General features: G+C 49.8%; 1 protein-coding gene and 1 long non-coding RNA gene across 4 annotated transcripts in view; both read right to left on the bottom strand.

The window, feature by feature from the left end:
• Window positions 1–7,671: 7,671 nt before the first annotated feature.
• Window positions 7,672–9,612, bottom strand: LOC104848165. Its single transcript, XR_776333.1, has 3 exons — window positions 9,545–9,612; window positions 9,386–9,445; window positions 7,672–7,770 (listed from the first exon to the last, which is right to left on the bottom strand). It is a non-coding gene; the product is annotated as an uncharacterized LOC104848165 (long non-coding RNA).
• A 2,873-nt stretch (window positions 9,613–12,485) lies between these two features.
• Window positions 12,486–19,487, bottom strand: part of Wscd2 (WSC domain containing 2) — a 116,515-nt gene continuing 109,513 nt past the window's right edge. For all 3 annotated transcript variants that reach the window (XM_033762380.1, XM_010603990.3, XM_010603991.2), the window contains one exon: window positions 12,486–14,463. In XM_033762380.1, coding sequence (XP_033618271.1) covers window positions 14,111–14,463 — 353 coding nt within the window. In that variant the 3' untranslated portion in view covers window positions 12,486–14,110. The remainder of the gene's footprint in view (window positions 14,464–19,487) is intronic.

Here is a 19,487-nt window from a genome sequence, read left to right as displayed (position 1 = left end):
GCTTTCAGAGAGAACAGACACCAACCCCAACCACGACCACTCCTGCCAGCCAAGGCATCTATTGGTTTCTAGCTGCAGGGTAAGTTCTGGCCTCAGCAACTTCTCAGGGGATAGGGTGGAAGACTGTGGGTAGTTCTTAGGGAGTAAAAGGCCAGAACCATGAACCCAAACAACACTTTCATCTTCATAAATTAATTATTTCTCTTGGTTTATCTTCACACATCAGCTGACCATGGGGCCACATATGGTCTGCGAACATGTTTTGTTTTATCAGCATTGTGTTAAAAATGAAGAAAAATTAGATGATTTCACTTAAAAATATCTCTTATTCTTTTTTTGTTGTTGTTGTACAGGGGATTGAACTTGGGTCTTTGCACTTGCAAGGCAGGCAGCAGAACAACTGAACAAATCCCCAGCCCAAAAATATCTTGAAATATTCGAAGCTCTGGAAACTGTAGCTCATGTAGAAATAATTGGCTGGAGCTGAGTTGTGGTTTTCTTCTTTGCAGGACGTAGATTTTCCTACATAGTCCCACACACAGCTTTCCCTGCCTTTCCTTTTTTCCTTTCCCCTTTCCCTGCCTTTATATTGTTATGGTTAAAAATTAAACAAAAATTCATTACTGGTTTTATATTTACCTATGATTTACTTTTACCAGTGTGCTACCGACCGTAGGGGAGCAAAGACTGGATTTCACGAGGAGAACAGGGATCTTCAGAAAGGTGGGAGCAGGTTCAGCGGTGACAGTCAGAAACCACACAGCACTGAGTAGTGAAGGTAGTAGCTGCTGCAATTTTATTTCTAACTCTAGATGTATATATACTAGTTTCAAGGGCACACCTCAAGAGTGATTCCAGTCACAGGCAGGCATGAGAAAGATAGACAATAGTACTGTAAAAGCTAAGACCACAAGGTCAAGGTGAGACCACACCTATATACAATCACAAAAGCTAAAACCACTAAGTCAAGGTAAGACCACACCTATACGCAGTCAGAAGGGAAAGTTTGTAAAACAAAGGAATGGCTTCAGCATGTCACCTTCAGGATCACCTTCAGGACTTCACAGTCCGGGGCTCAGGGTCAGCACTTTGGCCGCCCGTCATCTTGTGCCTCAATACCTCCCCATCTCTAGGAACATCTAATTGTTCCTAACCTTTCCTGGGCCCAGAGTACAATTCTACAGATAATGAACAAATAGTAATACAGACAAAATAGAACAGAATTATAAATAAACCCAATGTCCCCAAACTGCAGGCAGAGAGGCCAGCTATTCTCTTCACGGCTGACTTCGCATGCGGTGTGTGCCAAGGACCTCCAGGAGGCTTAACCCCGTGGGGACGACACCTCTGGTCTGGTTTCTGCCAGGTGACCGGCATTGTCACGCAGACTCCACTGGAGTGGTCGTGGCACCAGTGTCCATCAATTCCTCATGTCTCTGAGGTACTGCCTAGTATCCTTTCATTTCAGCCGGAAAGACTTCCTTTGCATTTTTTCCGGAGTTATTAGTGTATGTGTGTAATATATAATAGTTATGTTTGTTTGAGGGGAGCATATATATATATAGCATATGTTGATTATTTTAATCCCTTTTACTCACCTCAACCTCCTCCTCTGCCTTTTCATCTCCCAAAAGTCTTTTGTTTCCTACCATTTCTCCTTTATTTTACATTTGTTTGTTTGTTTATAGTTTAGGTTTCCTGTAGAAGAGAAACCATGCAATATTTTACCTCCTGTGTCTGATTTATTTCACTTAAAATAGGCCAGGCCTTTTAGCAATGACATCCTTCAACTTCTGTTTATTTGGGACTATCTTCCTTTTACCTTCATTTTTGAAGGCTACTTCTCTGGATACAGAATTATTGCTTGACAGGTTTTTTCTTTTAATTTCAAGATTTTGAATGTGTTATTCCACTGCTTTCCAGCCCCCATGTTTTCTATTGAGAAATTGGCCATCAGTCTTATTAAGAATCTTCTACATGGTAAGTCACTTATAGCTTACATCTGCAAGATTCCGTTTTTGGCCATTGAATTGTACTATGATTGATACGAGTTCTTTGGATTCATTCTGCAAGGAGTTCACTGAGAGAACCATGTTTCAAGGAAACTGCAAGAGGGGAATACATTCTTTGTGAAAATGAAGAATTTGTGTGTGGGCATGTGTGTGTGTGTTTATGTGTTCAATATGTGGAACTGTGTACACTTAATATATTTGTGACATTCATTTAATCCTCTAGGTATCTGAGCTGTATGAGCTGCCTAAGGTGCTCTAGTGGCTTTTCTACTCAGAAAAAATAATTTAAAGCCTTTAGTCCACATGAGATGAGCAGGATCACTTGGAACTTATGCCCAATATGAGCCATTGACAGGAACCTGGAGATGACTCTGGAGTGGTGTTCTAGCAGAGGATCACTGAGCTTTGAAGATTACACCGGCGATGATTTACCCTCCTTCCCTGCCAATCTGTTCACTGGGTCCTTTGCCTTGGAAGTGTTCCCCAAAGGCCCGTGGGTTGAAGGCTTGGTTCCTGGCTTATGGTGCTACTGAGAGGTGGTGCAACATGTAAGAGGTGAGGCCTACTGGAAGGAAGTTATGTCATACGGGATGTGCGCTTGAAGGAATATTGGGATTCCAGCTCTGTCCTGTCTTTCTTTGCTTTCCAGCTGCCATGAGGTGAGTGGCCTCCTCCCTCTTATTCTCCCACCATGATGTCCTGTAACCCCACAGGCCCAAAGCAACGGGGCTAAGGGACCATGGACTGAAGGCTTTGAAACAGGGAGCCAGTACAAACCTTTCCTCTTTACAAGTTATTTATATCAGGCATTTCCTCACAGTGATGGAAAGCTGACCAGTAGAACTGGCAAATTTCATTTCCTGTTAGTTCATTCAGTGCTTGGCATACATCATGGCAAACAGGTTAATGAAAGCGTATGGGTGATTGTCCTGTTTACTGAGCACCTGTTATTTGTAATAGCATATTATGTAAGACTACATGATTGCTAAGTACTTTACAAACATAAGCTTGTTCCATTCTCCCAACAGCTCTATGAGACATAAGAAGAGAAAACTGAAATTCATAGCTTCATAGTTGGCAAACGTGAGACTTTAGCCCAGGAACAACCCCAGGAATTGGGAGCCTGTAATACCACATGGTATAACATTGCACTTGTGCTTGAACTTGTACCCATCAACTTCTGATTTCAAGGATCTCTCCCACTCGCTTTCTTTTTTGTGTGTTATCTCAAGCGTATGAACCCTGCTTTCCATCCTGGGCCTCTCCAAGGTCTTGAACTCCTGCTGTACCTTGCTGAAGCTCCCGAAAGGGAAGTTACCAGCCCGGCATCAGGGGCGATGCCCAACAAGTGAGAAGTAGAGAACCGATGGAACTCTCATCTCTTCTAGTGGGTGACTCTCGCAGCCAGTCTTGTGACAGTTTATTTCTAGCAATACCCAAAGTGTCACGTGCTCATGGGTGAGGCTTCTGAAAGGTAACTGAATCACAGAGATACTATAGCTAAATTTGATGTTAGGATCTGGGGGTCTGATGGGAAGAGCTGGCTCACTAGGGAAGTGGCCTGGAAGGGTGTATCTCCCTCCTGGGCTCCCTTCTTCATTCTCTCTGCTTCCTGGCTGCCATGAGGTGAGCAGCTTTTCCTCTACCCCTCCACCCAAGCCATTCCACCATATGGTGTCTGTATTCAAACTTGCTGATTATGGACCTAAACTTCTAAAATGCAAGCCAAAATAAACCTCTCCTCTTTTATGCTAGGGAGCATTGGGGATTTTGCCCCACTGACGAGGACTGACTAAGACAGGTCTACACACTTTTAGGGGGTCCTGGTAGAATCACACTGACATGACCCATAGTCATGATCTTGATAATTAACCTTCTAATGCCTTTTTTTCCCCCTCTTTCTTGTGTCACTACTTCTGCTCCCTAGGGTCATCTCTTCATTATAACCCATATACACACCTTTGCCTAGGGCTCTGCTTTTAGGGGACCTGAAGCAAAGATAACTTAGATTTCTTAAATCAAGATTCACTCCAAAGATAAATGTTGGGCTCTGAATGAGTGAAAATGAGAAATATAGCTAAATAATTATAAGGTGGTATTTTACACAAACCCACCACACTTGGGTGTGTTTGTCTGGCTTCTTTAAGGCATTCTTGTGACAGGACTCCCCTATAATTATTGGCAGCAGTACACACATATTAGGGTTAGTTTATAAGCTATTTAGGAAGAAAACCAGCCAATGGCCTTATCACCATAGCTTGACAAGATATTTCTCAGCTTAATCAAGTCTTTGATCCCTCAAGTTAGCCAGTGGTAGACATTTCTCTAAGTTATTTAAGAACCAGTTCCCTCATTTGTGACATCTTCCACAACACTATTAATACAAATAGTAAAGGTAATACTTCTACTACTAATAACAATACAGTCATACCTCAGCTCACAAATGCTTCTGTTCCCACACAATTCAGTTCACAAACAAAAGCATTCAGCAAAACTTTGCTTTCCTTCACAATCTCCAAATTGGGTAACAAATACAACCAAGACCATCTTCCCACACAAACAGAAACACAGCTGTCTTCCCCAAACTCATAAAACAAATTAAGTTCATTAACCGAGGTACCACTGTGTGACTACTACTAATATTTTGCTATTCTATTCCCCCCGCTGTACTTAGTACAATCATCCCAGGAGTTAAATGACCTTCATTTCAAAGCTGAGGAAACTAAAGCTCACAGATGTGTGGCAGGTGGCTCTAGGCCATTTAGCTGAGTCAAATCTAAATCGGGTCTGTGTAATGCTAGAGGAGCTCTGTGTCTGGTCCCCAGTCACTTCACCATGGAAGCAGTTCCCTTTATTACATTACACCAGGTTTGTCTACCTTGACACCTCCGACATTTTGGATCAGATCACACTTTGTTGTGGGGGCTATTGTTTGCCTTGTAGGATGCTGAGTGGACTCCTGGTCTTCACCTGCTAGATGCCAGGGACACCTTCTCTCCCCTAGTTGTGAAGACCCAAAATATCTCCAGACTTTTCTAAGGATCTCCTGGAATACAAAACAATGTCCGTTTCAGAACCATTGTATTAGAGGTCAATATTTCACATTTGGTTTTGATTGAAGATACAGGTTAGATCCACTGCCCTCATTTGGGGGCCACTGGATTAAATGATTTCTGATTTCCTCATTTAGGTCTTGGTATTAATTTTCCTTGAAACCGCACATGAAACACTGTGCATGTACACATTTTTTTCTGGGGAGCAGTTTATGCCTTTCATCATCAGATTTCCAAGGTGGCCTGAGAACACCTCTTCCCTTCTTAGTGCCTTCCATGTCTGATGATTGGACATTGGTGTAGTTTTAAGCTCTTCTTTTCCTTTTTTTTTTTTTCCTACCTCTTCCCAAATCCCCTGCTTCTGTTGTCACAGTGAAAGGACCTTCGTCCACGTTTCCTTCTCCTGTGTGGTCTCTGCCTGGGAAGATACTGTCACTCTGCCTCTGTGGTCTGGGATGGATAGAGAAAGGGATTTAGAGAAAACCACTGAGCTGTGGAATAAAAGATCACTGCTTGGCAGTTGTCATGGGAACCTATGAACAAATCTTGCAGCTAAGGGCGCAGAGGTGTCTGTACCACCAGCTCCCAGCCTGCATCACCCTGGGTGGCTTCTCTCCGTCTCTCCTCACCCTGGGTCATGTGCAGCGCCGGATGTGCAGTAGCACCCTGGCCTCTGCCCACTGGGCGCCATCAACATCCCCCCTCCCAGGGTTGAAAACCAAACACTTCTCCAGGTGTTGCTAAAAATCCCCTGGGTATGAAGCCAAGCCTGTGTTAGAGATTAGGGCAGTGATGGTGATCCTTTTAGAGATTTCAGTGATACAGACAGCCCTCCATGGCACACGTGCCATGGGTTCACCACTGGATTAGGGGTTCAGGTGGCTTTGATTGAAGATAGGCCCCACTAATTTGGAAGCCACATTTGGAAGTCCTAATCTGGAAGCCACTATATTAGATAATTTTCAGCTTCTTAAATTAAGTCCCCGGGGGTCTACATATTTCCAAGAAGGCCAATCCTTTACAAGATTTGTTTTCTTCCCTCCTCTCTTGTTCTGAAGCAGTCTGTTCCTTGCTCTGTGCTTCCTCCCCGCAGCACTCCCTGGCATCTTTACTTGCTGGCTCTGAATTAATTTCTTCCCCTAGGATGCAGCAGAGCGTAGGGACTCTGAAACCAGACAACTTGACTCAAAGTCCAGTTATACCATCGCAAGTTGTGTGATCTTGGTTTTCACAACTGTAGAACGGGCAGAATGAGCCCCTGCATCTCAGCATTCTGGTGATGACGGGGCTGTTACACATGTGAAATTTGTAGCATGATGCGGGTGCAGAATTGGCATTTAGTGTCTTAGTTACCAGAATAACTGCAATGATCATTTCTTATTTCCCTTTCTTCTTGGCCATTGTTCAGGTAGGCAGATCCTTTTTTTCATTAACTCCAGAGTTTGTGAGAACTAGGCAGTTGGGATAGATATAATTGGCGTATTCATTTTTTTTCTATTAGCAGGAATTGAACTCAGGACCTTGCACTTACCAGGCAGGCATGGAGCCACTGAGCTAAATCCCCAGCCCATTCTTTCCTTAATTGAAAATGTGCTCATCTCTTAGTCTCTGCTGGGAGGTGCGTGGAAATCTGGAGATGATGACTTGGTTCTCACCCTAAAGGAGCAACAGGAGTCGTTGAGTGCATGTGTGCCTGCCCTGCTCTCTCTCTCTCTCTCTCTCTCTCTCTCTCTCTCTCTCACACACACACAATTGACTTGTTCAGAGCTGTGATTAAGACGGCTAGAGCAAAAGCTGAACTTATTTTTTTGTCATCACGGTAGGCTGCCTCAAAGAGGAAGAGCCTGAGCCCTGTCCTAAGGAGGCCAGGAAATCAGCCGGATGAAAGCTTTCCAACAGAACAGAGACTGGTGTACAGGGGTGTGCAGATGTTTTCTACCCAGGCAGTGTTGTGATCGCAAGTATTTAACAGCTGCCTCCACGAACAAAAACAAAAAACAAGACTCCTGACTTGTAGCGTTTGCCATTCTCCACAGAGTAAATATTCCCACCATGGTCAATTTCAAGCTGCCTATATGCTATGGTTTGGATGATAATCATTAAGTATTGCAAACACAAATAAAAATAAACATAAAGATTAAAAAACAGCTCACATGTTGAAGGCTTAGTTCCCATTGCAGTGGTGTTTGAAGGTGGGCATTTGGGGGCTGAGTGGACCCCAGGGTCTATTCCCCAGGGTCTATTCATGGATGCATGGATCTATGGATTCATCTATTTATGGACCCATAACTTAATGGGTTTGGGGGGCAGAGACTTTGTGATAAAAGCCCACCACACTCCTGCTTGCTTTGCACAGGCTCCTCCTCATCTTTCAGCCCCACCACAGGACCCAAATAGGCAGTCGTAGACCCAAACCTCTGAAACCACGAGCCATGGTAAATTTGTCCTCCTTCCAAGTTGCTTCTCTCTGGTAGTTTGACACAGTAACGTGAAGGTGACCAACACACCACGTGAATTTGGGGAAGAGATGTGTACACTTGGTTCTTGGGGACCAGAAAAGTGGACACACCACTCCATTTATTGGCTCTGGGAGTCTAACAGGGGTGAAAGGATAGAAAATAATTCAGTCTTGCTGGTGGTAAAGTTCAGGGCTGTTAAGGAGCTAAACCAGCTTTGGCTGGTGACTGCAGCTCTTCTCTCCATATCTGTTAAAGAGTGAAATTCAAGATTCACCTCCTGAGAAAATCAACATTTACCTAGCACTTACTATGTGCCAGGTACTGAGTTAGTTTTAGGGACGCGTGGATCATAATGCATGAAAAGGCACGGGATGGTAACAATCCTGTCCTGTCCTGGTGTGATGATGTGTGGGCCAGTAATGATCAAAAGGCCAACAGTACAGAGCTTGCCTCAGGGTAAGCACGCAGGGTCACTCCCAGTCCCGCTGGCTGCAGTGGTTTCCACACCTGGAGCTTTGGAACACGTGATTCCAAAGGTCTGGGCTAAGGCTGGGCACGCCAAGTTCCAGAAGCCCAGGTAACTATGCTATTGGGTCGGGTGTCTACCTCCTGTCTCAGAAGGGAATTTCTCCCTCCCCTCTTGCACAGAAATCTGGTCACCATCAAGTGCTACCCTCTTGACTCTTCTCAGCTGACTATCCAGTCCCGTACTTGTTTAGTGAATGATTCTAGAAAGCAGAAAAAATCATTTTGCTGCAACACATTCTATGCTGTAATGACTATTCATTTCAATTAGCTGTTGGAGGCCGGAGAGGGAGCTGCAAGGCCCTGTTCGGATAAATCACCACCTCTGTTCGAAATTGGATTTAAGGCAGCCAGGGGGTGGGAGTGGGCTGAGGGGATAAATATTTTATCATTTCTTCCTCCTCCACGTTCTGCTGGGTTTGGCCTCATTTCTGTGTCTCTCCCCTTGCCCTCGGGCAGATTGCAGACTGTAAATTCGAGGAGAAATCGTAAACCCACAAACATGATAAATAAACATGTTGCTTTTGCTAGGACGGATATTATCATCGGCCAGATTTACAGCTCTCCTCGCCGGCACATTTTATTGCTTTTTGGGGAAAGGAGAGCCAGGTTTCCACGTTACATCGATCCCCATTCTGCCCTTGGCCCCCCGTCCTCCCACACCCCTCTGAGTCATTTAAATACCAGCATGGACTGGGGCGCAATTCTTCGCTCTGGAAGGGAATGCGTCTCGGCAGATGTTTTCTTTGGGGACGGTTATTTATAGCCGCAGAAGCTCTCATACAGTAGGGCGCTTTTGTCTCCCTCCTACTCCTTTCTCATCCTCCCTAAACTTGAACATATTTTTGTTTTTCCGGTAGGAAAAAGTGCCAGATCAACGATTTAAATCTCTTTCTCCCGTCTCTCCATTTTCTAACCCCTTCTTTCTCTTCCACCTTCCCGACAGGCTCTAGATCATCCCCAGCTTAGAGTGTCACTGACTTTTGTGTCCTAGAGCAAATTACTGAACTGTTCTGAGCCTCTCCCGCCCTGGAGGCTGTTCTTGTTCTCTGGTGCACCCGTTGCCAATTTACTGAGGAGAAATGAATGAGATAGCTCTGCATTTGTCTCTCCATCTTCCGGCCCCCATCCTGGCCGGTTAGAGGAACTCTTGAGGCTGGAGAGCTGTATCTCCTTAATGTCTCCCTCGCCCTCCTCCACCCCTCTGTCCTGGGCTCTCAGTCTCGAAGGAAACAGCCTCCCAGGAGCTGCCTAGGCCCGCGTCTTGGGGCTATTTGCCTTTTTGTGTGTTCTTCCCCCGCACGTCCAACCTGTCACTAAGTCCTGTGGGTCCTACCTGCTGTCGTCCACTTTCCACGTCCACCTCTGACCCCAACGCTCACACTTTTGAGTGGCCCTAACGTAAGAAATGTAGAGCGAGTGTCAGACCACTGTGCCCTCGTGTGAGGGTCACTACAGTGGGGTACAACTGTCTCAAGGTTTGTCCCCCTCCTACCATCCATTCTGTTTCTTTTTCTCCTGACTCTAACAGCGAAGGGGAGAGGGCCTTGCAGCACGTGCCTGTAGATTCTGTTGCTAAGGAAACCACTTCCTTGGTTACCAGCCTGGGTACCGTTTGTCTCACCGTGTCTGGGTCCTGCAGAGTCATCCCCACTCTCCAGGATGCGGAGATGGGAGAGGGCAGCAGGGATGGGGGAAAAGAATGGGAAGGGGAAACAGAGAGCTCAGAGATCACGCGGTGCAGCCAGATGGAGAGGCGCTGGCAGAAACCTAGGCGGCAATCAAGAAGGAGAAAAGGAGGGGCTGGGAGCAGGGAGGGAGGAGAGAGAGAGAAGAGCACGTGGGGAGAAAGACACCCCACAAACGTGGGTCATGAGCAGGTGGAGGAGATTAGAACATAACGAAGGAGACTGAGAGCAGGAGGCAGGGTAAAGAGAACCGGAAAGAGGAAGAGCGGGCACAGGAAGAAAACAGCGTGAGAGGGAGGGGAAGGGAAGAGGCCGGGTCTCTGGGAGGTGAGGCTTCCGCACAGCTTGTGGCCACCCCGGCACCCCCATCCTTTCCTCCTCTCCCTTTTCACACTGTCCGCTGCAGACATTCACAGCCACCGCCAGGGTTACCGCAGAAACTAGAACCAATCTGCAATCAGCGGATACCGAGCTCTGCTTGCTCTGCAGCCCTGGAGCCACGGTGTGGGCAGAGCAGGACGAGAGCCCACCGTCCCGGCAGCCAGGCCAGGCTTGTCACCCGCACTGCGGACCGCTGAGACCTGTCACTTTTCCTCTTGTCATTTTTCTGCACGTGGAATGGGCTCTTCGGCCTTGGAAGGAAAGGGCAGTGGCCTCAGCTCTGCAGTGAATCTCTGGCTTGGGCTACTTCCTGCCCAGTTTGCTCCCTGTGTGGAGAGGACTAACCGTCTCTCTTCCATCTACCTCCTGGGGGTGGTGAGGAGCAGCCCATGCCCTCCAGCCTTATCTTCTTTGTCCATTATCATCTCTGCAGAATCTTTCTGATCATTTTAAAGACATCTGCTCTCTACCTAGTCAAACGTGAACTCTGCAGGAACGGAGAATGTTCCTTTCTCAGTCCCTAAACAAGAAACTAGGGCCTGGGGTGCAATAGGTGCTTAATAAACCTGTGCTGAATGAGTCTCTTCTTTCTGAGTCTGAAATGCAAAGGTTTGGTTGCCTATGATGAAGTGCGGTACAAAGGGCAGATGCTAGGTAAAGACGGAGTTGCAAACTGTCTGTTTCAGCCCCATCTATGGCTGCCCCTCTCTGGCAATTGAGGTGAGGAGGAGTGGGGAGCTGGATGTGGTGCAGAATCTATGAGGTCCAGAGAGGAACTAGTAAAGCTGGGTGCTTTATGGTTCCCTCATTTCCAGCTGGGACAAGAACTTGGTGACACAGATGACATTTAGAGGAAAAAGGAGATGGGCACATCGGTTCAGGGCTCAGCCTGGTACCAGAGTCAAGGCTTGGTCTATGACCGGGCCAGGGCCCAGAGTGATCAACATCAGGGCTCCTCCAGGGTAGGATGGGGCTGTTTGTGGCCAAAATCACAGTTTAGGTGACAAAGACATCCATTGAGAGACACTACCAGCATTTGTCCTGGGCAGGTGAGGGCTCAGCCCGGGGTCCGGGTTGGAGCAATCACAAACCAGGATCAAGGGCTGGGGATTTAGCTCAGTGGTTCTACCATCTGCCTTGTAAGCAAAAGGATCCAAGTTCGATCCTGGTACCAAAAACTAACAAACAAACAAACAAACAAACAAACAAAAAACAGGATCGAGGCTCAGTGTGCAGAGAGCTGGAGTTGGGACTCAGTCAATGTAGAATTTGGATACAAGATCAGTGCAAGACCAGGATCACGGGAAACTACATGTCCAGGATCAGAGCTCAGTGTGTGACCAGGGGTCAGTGTGGAGGCTGGAGCCCACATCAGTGCTCAGTCAGCCATCACAGGATGGTTTCCATGGGCCAGCATGCATCACCACGTCCTGTCTCCCCTTGACGTCTTTCTTCCTCTCCTTACCTCATGATGCCAGGACCCTGAGCCCTGAGCTCCCCCCAGATGAGCAGAAGCCCTTCCCTCCCTCTTCTGCCTGCCCCCTGCTTCCCCACCTGTACCACCTAAATGGTGGGATCTAAAATCTCGTACCTCCCACGGGCTGGGAAATGGTCCAGGCACCAGTACCTCCCTGCAGAAACCTCTCCAGGGAGAGAGGAGTGAACCCAGGGTCTTCCCTCAGCTGTAGTCAGAGGTTTGGAGATGGAGGTTAAGCCCCCACTGCCACCACCACACACACCAGGGGACAGAGGGGACTCCCAGTGCTCTTATATTCTTGCTGGCTTCCCTACTACCAAAACGTGCATAGCTCACACTCAGCGTCTCTCTCCGTCACACACACTCACACACCAATACGTACAGAAGGGATACCTTCCACAGAGGATCCCCTCCATACCCTTGCACAAACACAAAGGACACTTATGTGGCTGTCTCTTCCAGCCCACACGTCTGCCTACATCCCTTACAGCTACCAAGGACAAAAGGAACGTGCTGAAGGCAGGCAGCTCCTCCCAAAACGGACTGATGGCTTCTCATACCTTGGGTCACCCACACCAGTCACTTCTATCTACACGCAATTCCACCCAGATGCATTACTAATGGGCTGATCACCACACCCATGGGGGGAAAATGGCCTCATAACACACAGATGATTTCACACAGAGGCACAGAGTTCTTCACAGGCAGCTATGCCGGAGAGAGGCAGACACAAAAGCAATTACGCACCAGCTCTACCTCCAGACATCTCTCTCTCTCTCTCTCTCTCTCTCTCTCTCTCTCTCACACACACACACACACACACACACACACACACACACAAAACCCGCATTGTGAACTCGCCTTACATAACACTCCAACACGTGGCAGAATTATCAGCAAAACTGGAATTTAATGATAGTGTTGACCTGAGGAATCTTCAGACACAAGCCTGTGGCCAGAGGGGACCACCAGCAAAGAACTGGCCTGGGTCTTGGGTCAAGAGTTTCCCAGTGAGAGCTGGCTTCCATGCGAGAGGGGAGGCCCAGCCCTCTACTGTTTCACGAAAGACTAGAAATCAGCCAGGGGACAGAAACACGGTATGAAATACATTCAGAGCCCCTGGCTGAACCATGGGGTGGCCCAGATCCTACGGATGAGGGAACCTGGAGAGTGACAGCACAGGTCTCATCCTTGTGCCTTCTCTTTGCATGGCCAGGGGTCAAGGGAGTGGAATGTGTTAGTCATATTCCTCTTAAAAAAATATACTCTTTTCACTTGCCTTCTCCATGGACCCTTTGCTTTTCGGGAATGAGCCTTTACTTGCACCCGGAGGCTGCAGAGGGACTTTTGGGGGGCACTCCAGACAGAAGAGCAAAGAGGCTGTGACCTATGGCTTTTGCGTCTACAGGATGGGGTGGTGCTAACGTGGGCTGGGTGTGAAGCCACTGGGATCCCGGCTTTGGGAAGAGAAGGGGTCCTGGATTAGTGCTTGAAAACAGATGGTCAGTGACTCGGGTCCTCAGAAATCCTTTGGTTTGGTGTCTCAGCATCAACAGAGCAGCGTCACAATGGAAACGGTGAGCCATTGGTCAGCCCCACTCCTTAAAGGGCCCTCAGGGGAAGCTGGCTCTGTTGGGCTCTGAGCGAAGGGAGGCTGGTGGTCTGGGAAGGTAGCGGGAGTCTCTTCTGGGTACAGCATGGCCCCGCCTGACTTGGAGCACTCTTGATCTCTCAGCTGGACAGCAAAGGGTCCACTGGCAGGGGTGGGAGGGCCGTGTAATATGACGGATGTGTTGGGCCACCGTGGACAGATGTGTGCCCGGGGTTCTAACCCTGCCCAGATTCTGGGCGTGGCACCCTGTTAGCTGATGCTGCCCAAGGAACCCTGGGAGCAGACAAAGGACCTCCCATATCACCTCCTGGACACAGCGGGGGACGAACAGGGCAGGAGCGGAGCCCCAGACTGCAAAGGCCACCAGCTGGCTCCTCAGCTGCAGGGTGACCAGGGGATGGGTTTATAGTGCCAGGGACCCCAGGTGGTGGGGGCCACCTGTGAGCACCACTGTCTCCCCACTGTAGCCAGAGCGTCAGACAACCACAGTTGTGGACACGTCCAGCAAGCCTTCTTCCCGACACAGGGTGGACCGAGACGGTGAGTGTCAGGGCTTCCTGAGCAGAGGAGGAAAGGGGGGCACATCTCAGCCCACGGGGTCACATCAGGTCCTCAACGACCGCTGCCGGGGCAGGCAGGACCCAGAACAGCTCCGTGACAGTAAGACGCCCTCCCTCCCATCAGGGGAACCCAGAGTGTTGGGGACAGGGACACAGGGCCAGAAAGGGGTCCATGCGCCGGAGCTCTCCAGACCAGGACGCCCACGTCGCGCCCGGGCAGCCCTTCCCTCTAGCCTCCTCTGTCACGCAGGGAGCTCGCCGAAGGCCACAGCAGCCGAAGACAGGACGGGTCGGGGGTCACCAGGGCGTGCTGGGGCTCTCGCCCCTACCCCGCGCCGCGCCATCATCTCGGGTAGTAGTCGTCGGGCACGCCCGTGAGATTGCGCCCCTTCAGGGCCGCGTCCACCAGCTTGATGTAGGCCGAGATGCTCTTCTGCATGTCGGCCGTGTACGGGTCGTACTCGAGCTTGCGCAGCCCCGAGCGCTTGAAGTTCCCGTCCTTCTGGCTCTCCACGCACAGCAGCCGGTCCTCCCTGACGGCCACGCCCAGCAGGCTGACCATGCGGCCCAGCTGCGCGAAGAGGTCCTGCTTCAGGTCCTCGAAGTGCACCACCAACACTCTCCGGCCGAACTTGAGCCAGTCCAGCGTGTGCGTAGCCCACCAGGGGGCGTAGTTGCGCACGAACTCCGGCCACTCTGCGGGAGGGAGGGAGGGTCAGCCTGGAACAGAGACCTCTGCTCCCCAGGACCGCGCGGCCCGCGCCCTCCGCCTCCAGCCTTGGCTCCGGGACAGTCTGGCCCTCCCTGCGCTTGCTACAAGCCAGGCAGAGCCCGCTACAGAAATGTATGTTACTGCAATGTAGACATGTAACGTGCAGATATATGTATGTACGCTCATTTTGGATTAATACATATACATACATATATATATATATGTACGTATATAATAGTGAGTGCCCAGTGCATTATAGCTATATATAAACATATGTAGGTGATACACATATTTATATAATTTGTAAATTATGTATTTACTATGCTGTAAAAAATTACATAAATTTTATATATTATACTCATTATATAAAAATATAAATATATAAAGTATATTGTATGTATATTACATATTACACAATGTATACTAATATTTAAATTATATTGCAGGCATATAATTATAGTACATTATAATTACATATTAATAACTATTAATATATCTATTCATCCCACTTAATCCTCACAGTCTGTGAGGTAGGTATCGCCACTGCCCTCATTTTCCAGGAGAGGAAACTGAGGGGCAGAGAGGTCAGCAAGCTGCCAGGGTCACTCAGCTAAGAGCAAGCACAGCCAGAATTTGAACCCAGGCTGTCTGACTTCACGATCTGGGTTTCTAACTACCGGAGCATCCCGTGCTAGCGCCTATCCACAGGGAATCACAGGGCTGAGAGTAGGAGTAAGCAACCCAGCACATGAAGTCGTCAGCACGGTGAGCTGCATCCAGTAGGTGCTCACTAAACGCTACTGCTGCTAATCTACTCTCAGGTAAGATGCCACCTGCTCTGGCTTCCCCAGGTTCGGGCAGGGGCCCCCTCTTGGGGTTGCTTCCTTCCTCCTTCCCCCCAAAGCCCACTGCACGACTCCCTACCTACATGGCCTGTCTTCCCTCCTGCTGCCCGCTCCCTCGCCACCGTGAGACAGCAGGATGGATGTCACCCAGGTGGGAAGGGGCTGCCTGGGCTGTCTGGCAAGCCCTGGAGAGACCTCAAAGCGGGAGGCAGCCAGGCCAGAGAGCTGCTGAGGGGTAACCGCAAAACAGGGACCAGAAGGGCGTGGGGAACACAACCAAGGAATCACTGCCTCAATTCTGAGCACCATCTGAAGGGTCGCAGGGCAGGTCCTTGAAGCTCTCAACTGAGACCAGACGACAACAGGCGGCCCGAAGCTAGGTCTGGGAACAGCTGTTTTTTGTTTTGTTGTTGTTTTTTCCGGGAACAGTTCTAATCCCTGGCTGAGTGAAGGAAAGTGTTAACGGTTCACTCTTCTTTAGGGTGGAAACTGAGGCTCAGAGAGGGGCCGGGACCTGCTCAAGGTCACAGGGCTGGAGGCTCCATCCAGATCAAACCGCCCCATCGAGGTCCTGGTCTTCCCAGGCACCAGCAGCTCCAGCCCCATTTCCTCCACTGCCTCCCTCAGCAGGGGCTCCATGAAAGGCTGTTGAGCTAAATTGAAATACCCAACCACCAAATTGCGATGTGAGGAAAGGGCCTCTCTTCTTTGCAGAACACATCACAATCTGTGTGAGTCTCCTGCTCCCCAGGCCCCACTCCTGGAACCCCACGGCTTCTTGGGCAATATTTATGTGATGACAAGGAGATTTTTTTTTATTCTTAAAGTAGATTATTTACAATGTCTCTGACTAATTGAGCCCATACTGCTATAATGGGTTAAGACCAGATGTATCTGGGCGATTAGGAAAAATCTGGTATGTGGATGGTCTGCTCTACTTTTTCAGAATTCCCCAATGACTGAGCCACCTTGCAGCATCCCTGGAGATTCAGGAAGCTGCTAATTTTCCTGGGAGAATCCCAGGTGATGCGGATGGCATCTGTCACCCAGCACCACGAAGACTCAGACTTCCAGGCCACTCTGGTCAACTCTAGTGGTGCCAAAGGATGATTGCAGAGCGGCTCTAAGGAAAAGGGAGGGCTGGGCCGCATGATGGCTGCGGACCCCTGGGTCACCCCACCTGTCTGGCCTTGGATGCTGTGGGATGAAGGTGATGTGGCGTCACTGCTGACTGCACGCTGCCGTGGGACACCAGGCTCCTCGATCTGGGGGGCAGGCTGGGAGCATGACACTGCCTGAGAGCTTCTGGGTGTCAGGGGCTATGCTGGGCTCCCTGTGTGTGATCTCATTCTGAGCTCTCAAGAGGCCTGGAGAGCCAGGTGTGGTGTTGTCTCACTGTGAGCCCAGCACTCTGGCAGGCTGAGGCAGGAGGCTCCCAAGGGGGACACAACTCACAGTGGTTCAATCCCCAATAATGTAAAAATGAGATGGGGGGTGGAAAGGAAAAAGAAAAAGAAGAAGAGGAGGAGGAGGAGGAGGAAGAGAAGGAGAAGGGGGAGAGAGGAGAAGAGAGGAGACCTGCAGGGTAAGAATTACTAGCGCCATTTCAGATGCAGGGAAAAGGAGGCTGAGAGACATGAACCCGTTGGCCAAGGCCCCGGGGATGTCCCAGGCAGAACTGAAACCCACATCTATCCCACACTGAGCCCTGGAGCCACCCTGCCAAGGAAGCCTTTAGGAGCTGGTGAGTCCGTTGGCTGCCACCCTTTGGCTCTGGGTCCTGAGCAGCTTCCTAGTCTACCTGCTGCGCCCTTAACCTTCAGACTGCGGCCCGAGACACGAGGTCCATGCACAGATGCCTTTGCAGTCTAACTGCCCAGGTTCAAGACCCAGCTCCTCGCCACACGAGCTGTGTGACTTTGGAGATCTCATTTGATTTCCCTGAGCTTCAGTTTGCAACGCTGATAAGTCCTCCCGCCTTACAGATGCCGTGCAGACAGAGTGAAAGGATTGCAGAGGTCCTGATACCATACCAGGGATACAGGAGAAGCCTAATGCATGTGGATCACTGTTGTGATTATTTGTGCTGATGTCCCCTCTCCCTGGCATCTCCTGAGGTGTCCCATGGGCCCTACCACATCGGTCTGAGCATCTTCCCAGAGCCACAGAGACCCAACCTGCTCTGGCAGCAGGTAATTGCCCACCCCACCCCCTCCTGTGACAAAGCTCCTAAAATACTTCATTGGAAAGAAAGAAGAAGAAAAATTTAAAACAAAGCCCTCGATCAGCTCGGGATGCCTGGTAAGTGATCGCTGCCTGCACATCCCGTAATAAAAGACATGCAGCAGCGTGGAACACAGGTAACGAGCCCCGCCCTGGCCTGTGCCTGTCTGGGCACAGCCGGCCAGTCTCTGCTGCTCCGTCTTCTTGTGGACCGAAGGAACCAAGGCCTGATTAATGGCCTCACTGTACTTAGTTCCCCATGGAATCATTAAACACAGTATCTGTTTCATTAAACAGATCCAGGACAATTCACCTTGTGTAATCATATCACATAAAATTTTGCTTTGGACTCACTCCAGGGAGATTATAAAATTAACGTTATGGAACCAAAGGTGTATGTGGGGGCATGGGAGCCTCGACTCAGCTGTAATTGGGAAGGGGGCAAGGGCAAGGTGGGGTGGACGTGCTCAACAGCTGAGTGACCTCTGCTTTCCTAGGGTGACCTCCTCACCCTTCGCCGAGGGCACCCGACAGCAGCAATTCTCTGACTTTCACGTGCACCCCAAGCCCCGAGAAACCTGGTTAAAACGCAGATTTTGTTCCCATGAGTCAGAGCTGGGCTCTGCTGGACACTGACATCTGTGCAGCTGGACCCCAGCTGCACTCTGAGTAGCGAGGGTCATAAGCAGTGCCACCTCGGCTGCAGTGCTCATCGGAAGACCTGGGGGGCAGGACTGAAAGGAGCAGGGGCCCCGCTGCCAGCGTTTCCGATTCTGTAGGTCTCAGGTGCAGCCTGAGAGTTTGCGTTGGTAACCAGATCACCAGCAGTGCTGCTGCCAGGGGATGAGGAGTCAAAAGCAAGGGTCTCAAACTCGAGGGCTGGCAGCGTCCAGAAGGTGGGTGCCAGTGAGAGAAATGGCCAGGGTGGACACTGGCGGCTGTGCTCTTGAAGGAGGCTCTCTGCAGAGCCCTGGGCCTGGCCTGGGAGGGGTGCTGGCAGAAGGCCCCTTGTCCAAACCCCAGACCAATGTGGATAAATGGGAGGAATTATCGTGGGGGGGGGGAGGTTTAAGAAGTTGACCTCTAGCTGGGTTTGCCATGCAATCCTAGCACTCTGGGAGGCCGAGGCAGGACAATCTTGAGTTTGAGCCCAGCCTGGGCAACTCATTGACTTAGTGGGAACCTGTCTCAAAATTTAAAAAGGGGTTGAGGATGTAACTGAGTGCAAAGGCCCTGGGTTCAATCCTCTGTACCACAGAAAGAAAAAAGTTAACCGTTTTCGAAATCCTCAAGACTTGATAAGAGATCCTCATGTAGCTGATATGGTGTTTTAAAGATACTCAAGATGGCAGAATTTGGGTCTCACCTCTAAGCTCTGACCACTACCCTGGATGGCCGCTCTGTGCTGACACATTCTTCACACAGGGGCCCTGTCACTCAGTAAGGGCCAGAGCTGAATCTCACAGCCAGGTCCTCTTAGGGGCCCTACACTGTCATTTCCAAGCTCTGGTGTGGGGCGAGTCCCAGGGCTGTTGGAAGACTCGCTGGAAGAATGCTCCGATCCTAAACTCTCCGGACCCTGGGCACACAGCCGCTGACGTCACGCTAAAGCCACATCAGTCTCCAGAGGATCTCCGTCGCCACAGCGAGAGTCACACCAGCCGAGTGTGTATAAAAGGAACAACCGCCCACATCCGCATCATTTTATCATCCTGCGTCGCAGATGGGACAGTCCAAGGCTCAGAGAGAGTAAGGAAGTGGCAGGACTGGAGTTGAGCCCAAGGCGTCTTGCGGCAGAGCCTGCAAGCTTAACCACCAAGCCTGCAACAGCCGGGCCGGGAGGCTGTCGCAGGTGGGCCTGGTGGGCGGTGGGACGCGACCCTTTGGGGCAGGAGCCGGGTCTGCAGCAGACGTGGGACTTGCAAGGTGACCTGCACCTC

The sequence above is a fragment of the Fukomys damarensis genome, unplaced genomic scaffold (assembly GCF_012274545.1).
Source record: "Fukomys damarensis isolate Sample0158 unplaced genomic scaffold, DMR_v1.0_HiC HiC_scaffold_12, whole genome shotgun sequence".
Taxonomy (NCBI): domain Eukaryota; kingdom Metazoa; phylum Chordata; class Mammalia; order Rodentia; family Bathyergidae; genus Fukomys; species Fukomys damarensis.
The sequence above is the reverse complement of the archived record's forward strand: the minus strand, read 5'-3'. Positions and strand labels throughout refer to the sequence as shown.